This window comes from Nannospalax galili, unplaced genomic scaffold (assembly GCF_000622305.1).
Source record: "Nannospalax galili isolate Female #2095 unplaced genomic scaffold, S.galili_v1.0 scaffold357, whole genome shotgun sequence".
NCBI classification, from domain to species: domain Eukaryota; kingdom Metazoa; phylum Chordata; class Mammalia; order Rodentia; family Spalacidae; genus Nannospalax; species Nannospalax galili.
In genome coordinates this window covers 1053163-1066594 of record NW_008340410.1, presented here as the reverse complement: position 1 = coordinate 1066594, position 13432 = coordinate 1053163, and the positions used below count along the sequence as shown (strand labels likewise).

Here is a 13432-nt window from a genome sequence, read left to right as displayed (position 1 = left end):
CCTCTCTCTCTCTCTCTCTCTCTCTCTCTCTCTCTCTCTCACACATGTATATATTTCACTCTTTGAGGATTGCTATTCATGCCTTCATCTCTCAGTCCCTTCAACCTAACATTCTGCCATTTAACTGTTTATTTTTCAACCCAGTTTACATGTGCCATCTCTCTAAAAGGGTCAAATGAAAGCAAGGAGTTGGTCAACCAATAACCATACTGTGTCTTTATTTTATTTAGATCCCCCAATCATTGAAGGGAATATGGAGTCAGCAAAGGCAGTGGATCTGATTCCATGGATGGAATATGAATTCCGAGTGGTGGCAACCAACACGCTGGGTACAGGAGAGCCCAGTTTACCTTCCAACAGAATCAGAACAGATGGCGCTGGTATGTGGGCCAGGCTTTTTCAATTTTAAAATGTTAGAATTACAATACCACTTTAATGCATTTGGAAATACTTCCTGAAGTAATTCATCTAAAAGTTTATGTGTGGATGTATATAGACACAAATACAGCTATCTAACATACATATATATGTATATAATGTCAATACAGTCAAAACAAAAAAAGACATAGTAGATTTATTGGTATTTTGTATAATTAATGTTTGGGAAGAAGTAAGTGCAAACCAGTTCACATCCTACCAAAGACTATTCCAATAAAGTTTATATTTATAATAACTCTTGTATACTATATACTCTTTCAGTAAATCGTGTATCTTAACCAGAAAGACCCTGTATTAAACAGGTTCAGTGATTTAGAAGAGCCACCATTTGTGCGCCTCACAAAGACATTTATAGCTGAATCCCCACGAGTGGGGTATGCAGCGGGGGTGAAGGGCCAGCAGGCCATGGGGGTGAGGGGGTCAAGAGTCCATTTGGGGAGTTATGGAATAAACAAGAAATAGGTAGAATGCATTCTCATAACGTCAACCAATTCAGGCTTACGTTTTTATGCAAAATGCCACCTCCATTTAAATAGCCTTCCTCTAACCTCCACTCTCTCTTTTTGTCCTTTTCCCCATGTTTCCAAGATGAAATGTCACTCTGATTGGAATATGTCATTCTTTTTATTATTTCCTGTCTATTGAAAACAATTATGTAGATTCCCTAAGTTCATTTATTTTAACTTTTTTGCCAAAGGTTTTATGTGGGGGAGAAGATTCTAAACAGATTGCCTGTTGCTGAAATTCTGCTGTGAGCTCCTTCCTACCATTCATCCCTGTGTTGGCACCTACCCTGGCTCCTTGTCCCGATTTCCAAACAGAACTACATCTTAATGTCTTTTAGGTTTTAAAACCAAGTAATTCGCAGGGACTGCCATCAGTAAAGTATCTCTCATAGGCTCCTGTGTTGTTTCCTGCAGATAAACTTGAAGATTATGAAATAAAAAACAAAAGTATCATTAATATAACTGATTTGTTTTGAGGTGCTGTACCAATGCTTGTTAATGGGCAAGAGACTCAGAGACAGTTGATCTAAACCTGATTTCTCAGTTCCAAAGTTCAAATCCAAATGTGTCTGATCCATCTTCCCATACTGTGGGTTCTCTCTTAACAGAAGTTGCTTGGTCAGGAGTCTGAACACCCACCCACCTGCCTGTTATGACTGAAATTCTTGAAATTCTTGAAATTCTTCTTTAACTGGACAGTGAGATGTGGCCTGAATTACTTTTAGTATATCCACCTACAAAATAGCCTGAAGTGTTCCCTTTTCTTTACCCCACAGAAATATCATTAGGAGGACGAGGTAATCAAAGCAGAAGCAGTTTAAAACACAAATGCCACATAACCAGAGTCCTGGTTTGTTTGGTTTTCTGTTATCTCAGATGGCTTCTGTGTGCTAGACTGAACAAAATTACCCTTCTTGAAAAACGAAGATAAATAAACAGTGCATGACTTGACTGGTGGTTTTGACCACACAACTTCACACCAAGAGATCATGTATTTTATTTGTTTTAACAAGCATTCGTTTTCAGAATAAAATTTCAGGAAAACCCCAAGTTACTAAGTAAATATTTCAGAGATAGCATTATAACATGCCTATCTCAAATGTAGACCTTTTAATCTCATTGATTCTGATTAATGCTCTGTGATCACTTGATTGATGCAATATGAACTGTGTCTTATCTAAGTGCCCATTTTTTCAAGCAAATGTTATTCACAGAATGGAAGAAGGTATTTTTTTTGGCGTTCATAATCCAAATGGACCTCCCTCTTTCTTAGGAATTTTGTGACTATCTTAGGTAGTTTTTAAATCTCATAGTAGCAGTGATGAGATGTTTTCTAAGAATAAAGACCCAGTATCTCGATCTTAGGTAGTTTTTAAATCTCATAGTAGCAGTGATGAGATGTTTTCTAAGTATCTCAGAAGACTTCAATCTGATTATTTCCTATTGGAGCCTATAAAAATAATGAATATCTAGTACTGTGTCTTGAAGCAATGTGCTTAACTGACACCAGCAGCTTGTGTGATGCCGAGGAATTTTCAGTCTCTGTACCTTATCCCTGCTTGCTGGAGAAAACGATTGCAGGGCACATGAAACGGAAGCTGTGAAGTGGCTGTTCTTTTAACAAATTTCTTTTGGGCAACACTTTTAAAAAGTCTTACCTCAATTATTTTTAGTCAAATGATATTTTATTAAGGAATGAATTCCATCTCTGGTATGCTTAGAAAATAACTTCCTCTTAATGCCATCAGAGCCCAGCGACAAATACAGCCGTGAAGTGATAACTGTATTATTCTCACTATAAGGTGCTGTCCAACAATGATTGTGATGCTTCAGTTATTTAGGCTGCAGAAAAATATAGCCTATCACTCATTCATCTATCATCAGAATCTATTTCAGGATCTTTCACTGGCTGGTTTTCATGGACACCGCAGTTCACGTGCTCCCTGTGTGTTCTCAGACACAGTGCTGGCTCTCTAATTGTACAGCTTCCTTTATTCCCAGGACTTTATGAAATTAACCCTGTGGCTGTTAATATTTCCTGAGACATGGCTATTTTTTTTCTCTCTCTTTCTTTTTAGACAGCTGTAGCCCCAACTTGCCTGGAGCTCACTATGTAGACCAGGCTGGCCTTGATCTCACAGAGATCCTCCTGCCTCTGCCTCCTGAGTGCTGGGATTAAAGTGTGCACCACCATGCCCAGCACCTGGTGCCTCAGCTTTTGGAATGCTGTGATTGTAGGCTTGGTACCTTACCCAGTGTTGTCATTCCAAAATTTACAGATGAGGAAGTTGAACTTCCTGGGCAGTGGGAGGCAAAGCTCAGATTCAAGTCCTGATACATGATATTTGCTCTGTAAAAGTCGTGATGCTACTCATCCTTGTCTTGAAATTAAATATACTTATAAAAATGTGGACCTGTCAACTTTGTTACTGATCATTTCATTTATTGAGATAAAAAGGTTATAATAATTTCATGTAAATTTTAATTTTCTTAAAGGAATCATTCAATATATTTAATTTGATAAAATCAATAGATCTCCCTGTGTTGGTTTTGTGTTGGGTTTTATAAAGCATTTAAAATGCTTTGTAAAAAAGTGAATATAGATAAAATTAGACATTGATATTTTTCATTCTTACAAAAATATACTTTCTTATTTTTAAATATTTTATTTTTATTTTATGTATATGAGTGTATTGCCTACATGTGTGTAAGTACACCCGTGTCATGCAATGTCCACAGAGGTCAGAAGAAGGCATCAGATCCCATGGAACTGGAGATATGGACAGCTGTTAGCTGTCATGTGGGTGCTGGGAATTGAACCCAGGTCCTCTGCAAGAGCAGCCAGTGCTCTTAACCACTGAGCCATCTCTCCAGCCCCACAAAAGATACTTTCTAAATGGGGATGTTTGTCTTGCTGTGTACCATTATTAAACCTCTCTGTAAGATGCCAGCATGCATCATGTGGGGTAAAGGCTATCTCCCTTTTGATGAAAGGATGATTCTCTGACTTATTATGTGGTGGAAAGAGGGAACTCCATCCAAAGCTGGACCTGCTGTTGTCTGTTCAGCTTCTTACTGTGCAGACCTTGTAGCACATCTGAGTGTAGTCTGAGGATTCAGTTGTCTATTATAACATGGATGCTCCAAAATTCAGAAGTAGAAGGCATGCTTGTAGTTCATGGTAAGTCACAATTTTGGCTGCAAGCGATAACAAAAGCACCATTTGCCATGTGCCATCATGGGGCACATGGCCATGGCTCTGCAGGTGCTTTTGATAAATCAGTGGGGTCCAGAAGTGCTTCACTTGGGTTGATTTGCACAAATTTGTTTTTTATTTGCAGGTTCAAATCAGTTTTAGGAGGAGAAATGACAAAACCACAATCAACAATATCATGTTTTGTGTATCACCTTAACTTTTACATGTAATTCTGTTCTTGTAGTTCTGGTTCACTTTTGTTTTCAGTTTTCAAAATGAATTTTATAGGCACTGAATTATATCATTAACATACCATGGTATGTAAAAATTAGCTGCTGTTAATGATAGAATGAAACCTAAAGTTAAAAGCAAACACAAAGGATTTTTAAACCCTTAGGAGACCTTGAGACGTTTATACTCATTACAATTATGCCTTAATAAAGAGCAGCCCAAATCGAGCATCCATTTTTTAGGCCAGGAGTGGACTCACACTGCTGAGAAACCATCCTGTCAGAATTCTCCCGAAACTGTGCTCGTGAACAGGGATTTTACACATTCTTTCATTGAAACAGTATCTCCAGCATGAAATGGTGAAGCAGAAGTCAGAGAAGAAAATTTCCCTTTGATTCCTACACCTAGAAACACACAACTACAAACATGGTTGTCAAGTTCTCTTATTTTTTGCAGTGACAAAAAGCAGTATTTTCAAGGCTTTGAAGCTTTGCTATATAAACTATGTATACATATATTATTACACTCTCGGGTGGAGAACGAGGAGGGATCTTGATGGTTTAAGGTTATATGCCCAGGTCACAAGAGGAGTACATGGCTCAGAGAGCTTGTTTATGTTTGCAAGGTTGGGTAAAAGTTATTTGTCCAGAGTACGTCCATATTGTAAAAGTCATTCTTATAAGACCTGAATTAAAGTTGCCAACTTCTCTGTACATGAATGGTGGAAAATGAGCAAGTTAATTAAACTTCTTTTGACAAATACTTACCTTTCAGTCTGGAGAGACAACTCAGCAGTTAAGAGCATTAGCTGAGCTCTTGCAGAGGACCCAGATTCAGTTTCCAGCACCCACATGGCAGCTAACAACCATTCATGATTCCAGTTCAAGGGGAATCTGATGCCCTCTTCTGGGGGTATTACATGATGTGGGTGCACTTACATACATGTAGGCAAAACACTCATACACATAAAAACGTAATAAATGCAAAATATTTAAAAAGAGCACAGCATGAGGCCACCTACCTATATGCAGGCAATGCACTCATAAAATGAAAATATTTAAAAAATTTTTAAAATTAAAAATATTAAAAAATAAATTTATTTGTCTTCCTTAAGAGATGATATACTTTATTGTGTGTCCAATTTAGGTATGTCATGCAAAAGCAATTTCTGAGTCTATCTAGATGGATCTATTATTAGTAGACGCCAATTCATTCAGCAAACTTTAATAATTAGAGATCGAAAATTAGTAAAACTTAGTTGTACGTATTAAAATTAAAATTAGTTGCATGTATTTAATTTATAATGCTATAAAGAACCTTTGCAGGACTGGACATAGATTGTGCTCACTTTTTTTCTAATTTATTTATTAGTTTTATTTTATGTGTATGTGTGTATTGCTTCCATGTAGGTAAGTGCACCCATGTTGTGCAGTGCCCATGGAGGTCGGAAGAGGCTGTTGGATCCCCTGGAACTGGAGTTACAGACAGTTGTTGGCTGCCATGTGGGTGCTGGGATTTGAACCTGGGTCTCCTGCAAGAACAACCAGGGTTCATAACCGCTGAGCCGTCTCTCCAGCCCCTAACATTGTTATCTTTAGTGTTTAACCTAACACTAATGCAGCTGGTTCTCAGAACTGTATGTACACAAAAAAGGGATACAAGGAAAGTACAGAGTTCTGATAACTGGAAGTTAATGGATAAAAAGACAATGAAAGATTAAACAACAGTGAGACTGTCATACTTTGCTCTGGAAGAATCTATTGCCAGATACATTTTGTTTTGGAGTGATATATTTGTTTTTCACGTGTGGATGAAGGCAACTAGCAAGCCACAGTTCTTTCACTTGTTTTAAATAAGTAACACATGATTGGTTTGGGTTCTTCAGAAGGATTTTTGTTGTGTGTTATGGTTTCTGTTTACAGCAATCTTTTAAGCCAGACCAAATGTCCTGCCTGACTTATTCTTAAATCATGAGTCCACTGACTGACAGAGTTTGAACGAAAACTTGAGAACAGTAAACAAACCTGCAATATTTGCTGGATGAGATGACTCAGATTTCATGATTTTTCCCCTCTAGTTGGAAAAACATCCATTTATAATGGGAGCCACACCAGAAATGTTGACAGTGTGCTTCACTGCCAAGCAAGGACTAATCTATTTTTAATATACAAACACAATACAGTCCATTTAATTATATTAATAACTCCTCAGAATTATATGTTTAAATGCTTTAGAAGAATCTATATGTAAAAATAAGATGTTACACTTGAATCTTTGATTTCATAAACTGGAACATTATTTATGCAATCATTTTGAAATGCTTACATTTAGGTTTTAAATCATAAAAACTTTTTTTTGCATAAGAGAAAGTTGCATGGATGTATAACTTTTTTACTTAAAGTGGCCAACATGCACAAGACTGATACAAGCTCAATCAGATAAAAACCAACTTAGAACGGAGGAAATGGGCAGCAGGCCCCAATATTAGCCAAGGAACTATTGGCAGGTGATCACTGCTGGGTGGGGGAGAGTTATCTTCTTTAAGGGAGTGACACTTACAGGCTGAACAGGCTTCAGTGGAGGAACTCTCACAAAGGAACATCTGGGTACATAATTTGACTCAATAGGCCTTAACATATATGACAAACTGTGTGAAATCCTGTGGGCATCTATGGGGGGAGGTGCTAATAAGGGACATCTAAATATAATAATGCATTGTGTGAGGCCCACAAAAATAATCAATAAAAGTATACACTGAAAAAACAATGTCCATGCATGCTGAAGTCCCAATTAACAATAAATAACTTGTCAACATATTTTGTAGCAAAGGACAGTCTTTAGATACTATATGGTTTTCATGTTTTAGGACTTGCTCCATGCTAATTTGTATCTTGTTATATATAATCTTAAAGCCCCAAAAAAATGCTTACTGCAAATTAAGAATTCAAATACAAAAGGAAAATTGGAAATAATAGTTTCTCTTCACAGGAAACAATGATCATGATATTGACTTGATTTTCTGAAGTTTTTTGGATCTATAAGCTGAAAAACACAGGCCTTCTTGTACACATGATAAGGAGATCACTGTTTATCTGAAATGATGGCAAAGGATGATTTAAAACATATCACTGCTTTTAACCTTTCACATTAAAATTATAAATATTGTTTATTCATCATTAGTAATTTATTATTTTTAAAACATTAGTTTGTTTGGATGATTTATTGCCGAAAGAATGCCTGGTTTGTTCCCTGTTAAGTGCCTGGAGCCTGAAGTTCAGACACCTGCTTGTGCTCGGGTGATTTACTTCCGTGGGAAGTCCTCTGGCTCGAGCAGGGCTGTGCACAGACAGCTAACTACACAGTTCTCAGACTCGAGCTGCATACATCAGCTCCTTCTACGGAAAGTTTCCTCTAACCTGTTGAAGTGGGAAAAGTCAGTAATCTAGGCAAGAGAGCAAAATATTGTATTAAAAGACTGTTGCCTTCCATGCTGATTTTATTGTCTTGTTTTAGCAACGTGAGCCGAATAAGCAATCTTTGAAAAGTGAATCAGTCTTGAAATTCTTATTTGAAGCATCATAAAGTATAAAGTGTTTACTTTGTGAAGATGCACTCTCTATGAGCTCTGTTGTAAATAGAAAGGTTAAAATGGTTATAATGAAAAGCATTGTAAAGAAATGACTTGGCAAATCTATATTTCCCTAAAGGTAGCAATATTTTATTCAAAAATTGTCATATAATAGGTTATTTTAAAATTATTTTGACTGCCTATGAGCATTACAGTTATTCTTAGAACTAAACAACATTTGATTTATTCACTGATTTTAGGATAATATGTTTTTTTTGTCACTTTTCTATGGTACATAGAGATCTAATCTTAGAATATAAGTTTATGGGCTTAAAAGAGTTTACAGTTATTTTAAGGGTCTGGAGAGATGGTACCATGGTTAAGAGCACTGGCTGCTTTTGCAGGGGACCCGTGTTCAATTCTTAGCACCCACATGGCCACAAACAACTCTCTGTAACTCCAGTTCCAGGGGATCCAACTCCTTCTTCTGACCTCTGAGGGCATTGCATGATATGAGTGCACTTACATACATGCAGGCACAAAAAAATGATAATAATAAAATATTTTTAACAAGAGTTTACAGTTATTTAACCAAAGAACTATTACTTATCTTTCAACAACCTTGTATACCCACAGTGAACTCTCTCTAGCCATATGGTAATCTCTATGAGGGGAAAGGAGATCATACAGTTTTGCAGATAAGGTGAGGTGTGTGTTTTTGTTTCTGGGCAGCTACTGTATGTGTTTCACCAAGAAATTTACATGGCTGACCTAAGAAGTTTCAGAGTGCTCTTCTTTGATTTCCAGTCCTTTGTCGTATTCTTCAGCTCAGTGTCACCTTGCTAGGAGCACTCTGAGCTGGGTGTGGCTGGGTTCTGCTAGAAAGCACATTGGGAACTCCAAGAACTGGCATTGCATCTCCTTGAAGTGTTAACAGATTTGGGATGGTATCCCTCACAGGGCCGACACCTTTGTGTGGGAAAGCACATGTCTCCCATAGAACACGGACCTGCAGTGCAGGGACAGGCAAGGCGCATCTTCAGTTACAGATGAAGTCCACGTACCCAACAAGACACAGTGCCTGCCCCCAAGGGCTTTTAAGGAGAGAGAAAAATAAAAAGGCACTGGATTGGACAGTTGATGGGGTAGTTGAAAGCAATGTGGTTTTTCAAAGAGCAATTTCTGGGACGTGAAGTAGAAACAAATTGTGACTTTTTGAAAAGTGATGATGGGGTCAAGTACAAAACAGCTGTATGTCAGTTCAGTAGACTTCGGTCCGGGGAAGGCGTGGTGGCTTAGGGATTAGAGGAAAGCACACTACAGGACAGTTCTTCAAAGGAAACTGAAGTGGGTGGGTCGGGGAGTCGGGGAAAAAGAGCTGGGGCCTCAGCTGGGGCAGAATTGCAGAGCGGACAGTGGATTTGGGCAGTACAATGTTACATTTATTAGATTTCTCATATTTTTGTGTGCGAACATTGGCAGTTGGTGCAGCTGTGTGGTATTTCAGCATTCACTTACATGGTGAAGCAGAAAACGGACGCAGCAACGGCACAACTGGACGTGAACAGGGACCAAGCCTCAGAGCTGAGACATCTTTTCTAACAGAAATTGTAAACTCTTTCAAAATCATTAAATGACACTGGAAAACGAAAAGCATGGCAGAGTGAAATCGGTTCACTGTCCTCTGCGGAGGGAAACGGGATGGTTCCTAGGGCCTCCAGATGCATTGCTATGCTGGCGGAAAAGTACGTCACACAGCTCCTGAGTGTGGTGAACGATCTTGCTGCGGCTTGCTTTGCTTAGTGAATCAAAAATGCATGCTTTCTGTGGTCAAGAAGAATTTCATTGGCAAAAAACATATTTATTTTTTTCTCCGTTTCAGCACCAAATGTGGCTCCCTCGGATGTAGGAGGCGGAGGAGGAAGCAACCGGGAGCTGACGATAACATGGGCCGTAAGTATTCATAAACCTCAGGGAAGGGCCTCTATCTGCTTTTAATTGCAAACCCATTTTGTTTCCTAAAAGAAGTTGAAAATAAAAAATGAATACTCAATCTGTGTATAAGAATAATTACTTCTTTTCCTTAAACACACATGAGATTTCATTGCCTTACTAGGCTTAGTGAACAGTTCCTACACAAAACAGTTGCTCTGGCTGGGCACAGATCTGTTAGCCTAGAAGACTAAACACTCAGCTACCTGGTTCCAGAGGTATTGTGAACCCATTTTGATCTGCTAACCCAAGAACAATTTATAAAAATTTCCCTGAACATCTTATACTTAGAAGGTTTGGTTCCCAAAGTTGACATCAAATTCAGTTTTAAATTGGATGCCGGCTTGTTCAGTCACTACTGTAATGGATCTTGAGCACCTTAGAAGTCATGCAAAGGACCTGACACCAGGGCATTCAGACATTTTATTCAGTTTTCATGACCCAAAGAAGAATTAGATACCAGACTCTAGATTTTCAAAGTGGCAGAGTCAGGGGAAGGAGAAAGCATGACAGCTACAAATCATCTAAGTCAGACTTATGGCGTGTATGTGGACATGTTTTGCATAGATACATCACATTCCATATTTTTAGTATTTAACCACTAAGGTTAGTCGAGGGGTGCCGCATAGGTTCCAAAGGATGCTGAGAACTATGAGAGATTGACAGTCTTCTTTTCATGAATCAAATTGATAAGTATTAATAATAATATCCAAAAGTAGATATTCAATGAAATTTGACTTCACCTGTGCAGTGTAGCCATTTAAATCAGTTCTTCAGAGCTGGACATGGTGACAACACCTTTAGTCCCAGCACTCAGGAGGCAGAGGTATGCAGATTTCTGTTAGTTAGAGGCCAGCCTGGTCTACATAGCGAGTTCCAGGCCAGCTGAGGCTACAGGGAGGCCCTGCCTCAAAAAAAACCCCCCCAAAAAAAAAACCCGTCTAAATGATAAAAAAAAAAAAAGAAAAATATTTACTATTTTTATTTTATGTGTATGTGTGTATTGCCTGCATATAGGTATTCCTAAGTTTTATAGTCAATATGGTATCCAAAAATTCAAATATTATAAAAATTAAAGCACACATTACTATTCTCCATATGATACGACTTCCATAAACTTTTTGGCCATCTGTTTTACAGTGAAATGGGCCTCCTAAGAAATTCTAAGTTAAAAATACTCCAAACATTTGGAATCAGGTTTCTAGAGAAAGGACCTGAGAATCAATTTTCTGAGCCCACAGCTGATTCTGTTGTGTTCTAAGCTCCATTGTCTGAGGTGGGGAAACTTCAATAAGAAAAAAAAGTTTAAATTTCTGTGGAAGTACTAAGCTACATTATCTAGCCATGTGAGCCCCATTTTGGACAATCCCAATACCACCTGTTGGGGTACCGAACTACACATCCAGGTGCAGCCTTTATCTTTGACTTTAGTATGTCTGAACATCCTCCTTTTAAAGCTTATCCAAGCAACTATGTTATATTTAGTTCAAGATAATTACCCTGAGACATCTCTACTTTCATTTTCAGTTGAAAAAAGTCAATGTGTAATTTAAGTCTTTATCTTAATGGCTTCAAAATGCTTCATGGCAAGTGTTAGAACTAGTGTGACCTCAAAACTGTCAACCTCCTTATTTGTAAGGGACATAGGTCTTCAGAAAAAAAAATGAGAACGTTACAGAAAATCAAGCCTCACTCGGCAGGTTCCCAGAGCCTGTCTCCTGCACAGAAGAAGGGCGTTACCCCCTCCTTCCTGGAACCTTCGCTCTAGTCCTCTGAGAATTCTCTCTCTGATGGCAACCTAGATAGTCTAGGGTTTCGCATAGCTCTCTTACCATTGCCTCTCAGTTCTGAAGTTGTTAAATATGTACAACTTCATCCCTGCTCTAGGTGCTAAGGATAAAAAGGAAAATTATCAAACTTCTGGCTTTGCACAACTTAATTTACAGGGGTTGAGGCTGACAATGCAAAAGATAAAGAAGTTAAGTGTGTAGCGTTCAGGCATGAGAGGTTTAAAGGAAAGCAGGGACGCAGGAGTGGCATATGGGGTACTGCAAAGTCTAGAAAAGGTAAGATTCTGAGGACTGAGGAAACACTATCTGGGAGGAAGTTTATACCCCCAGAGTGAGGGATGAAAGGGGGATTGAAAGGGGGTGGGTGGAGGCAGGAGGAGCCCAGGTGTTCAAGGAGCAGCATGGATACCACTTGGGAGAACAGCGACATTGCACAGTTGAACATGTTTGTGCTCCTCATGTTCAACTAGCACTAGTTTATGAACTAGGTATATTTTCACCAAGAGAATTCTTCCTGGTATAACTGTAATCTCATAAGAGTCTTCCCTGCTAACTGTCACTAAACCTCTTACTAATTATTTAATTCATTTCTGTTCAGCCTTTGTCCAGAGAGTACCATTACGGCAACAATTTTGGTTACGTAGTGGCATTTAAACCGTTTGATGGAGAAGAATGGAAAAAAGTTACAGTTACTAATCCAGATACAGGTCGCTATGTCCATAAAGATGAAACCATGAGCCCTTCCACCGCCTTCCAAGTAAAAGTTAAGGCATTCAACAACAAAGGAGATGGGCCGTACAGCCTCATAGCTGTCATCAATTCAGCACAAGACGGTACGTAAGCGAGACGAAAGCCCAGTTTCCATCACCGAGAAAAGGCGTATTCAAACTAGGCTTCTAGTTTGTTTGCTTTCAGGGCTTGTCCATTAAGATCTTATATTACTACGTCTACTAAGAAAGGATTGTCATAAGCCAATTGAAAATGTCAGTCTCCCCATGTAAGTGACAGGAGTGATGGTTAAAAAATAGCCTTTCATCCTTTAGGTTCTGGCATTGGAAGTTTGGAAATCTTCCAGTCTTAGAACAATTTGCTGAGGGTCCCTAGTTCTGGCCTCTTGATTATAATTTTGTAATCCAAATTTTCCATATTTAACATCAGTGAGTCTATGTATTCATAAACTCTACTACTTAAAAATTCTGTCTACATACATATTTGTAAAATTCAAACTTTAACTCAAAATTTGTATAGTCACAGCATTTATGCAATATAATAGTGTAATATTGGAATTTCTGTCTGCATGTCCGTGTGGGGGGGCATGCATGTGTGTTTCTGTGTGTGCACATGTGCGTGTGCATGGAGAGGGAACAGCCTTCAGGTTTGTTCTTCAGCCACCATCCACCTTATTTTATTGTGAAGAGCTTCTCGCTGGTCTGAACTCATCAAATAAGCTAGATTGGCTGGGCAGTGAGCCCCAGGGATCTGCCTGTCTCTGCCTCCCCAACTCTGGAATCACAAGCCTGCACCCTCACACTCAGATTTCTTTTACATAGAATCTGGGTATCAAAGTCAGGTTCTCATGTTTACAAGGCAAGGATTTTTTCCAGCTGAGCTATTTCACAAGGCAACTGAAATTTTTCTTTAAAAGGAAAAGCATCTCACAGGCCATTTGGGCAGGGGGGCAGATATGCTGACACTGGTTCGCACTGTTTTT

General features: G+C 38.7%; 1 protein-coding gene across 3 annotated transcripts in view; it reads left to right on the top strand.

Moving 5' to 3' along the window:
• Cntn1 (contactin 1) overlaps nt 1–13432 on the top strand; it is a 367258-nt gene that overhangs the window by 305319 nt on the left and 48507 nt on the right. For all 3 annotated transcript variants that reach the window (XM_008835443.2, XM_008835444.3, XM_008835442.3), the window contains 3 exons: nt 231–380; nt 9822–9892; nt 12320–12554. In XM_008835443.2, coding sequence (XP_008833665.1) covers nt 231–380; nt 9822–9892; nt 12320–12554 — 456 coding nt within the window. The remainder of the gene's footprint in view (nt 1–230; nt 381–9821; nt 9893–12319; nt 12555–13432) is intronic.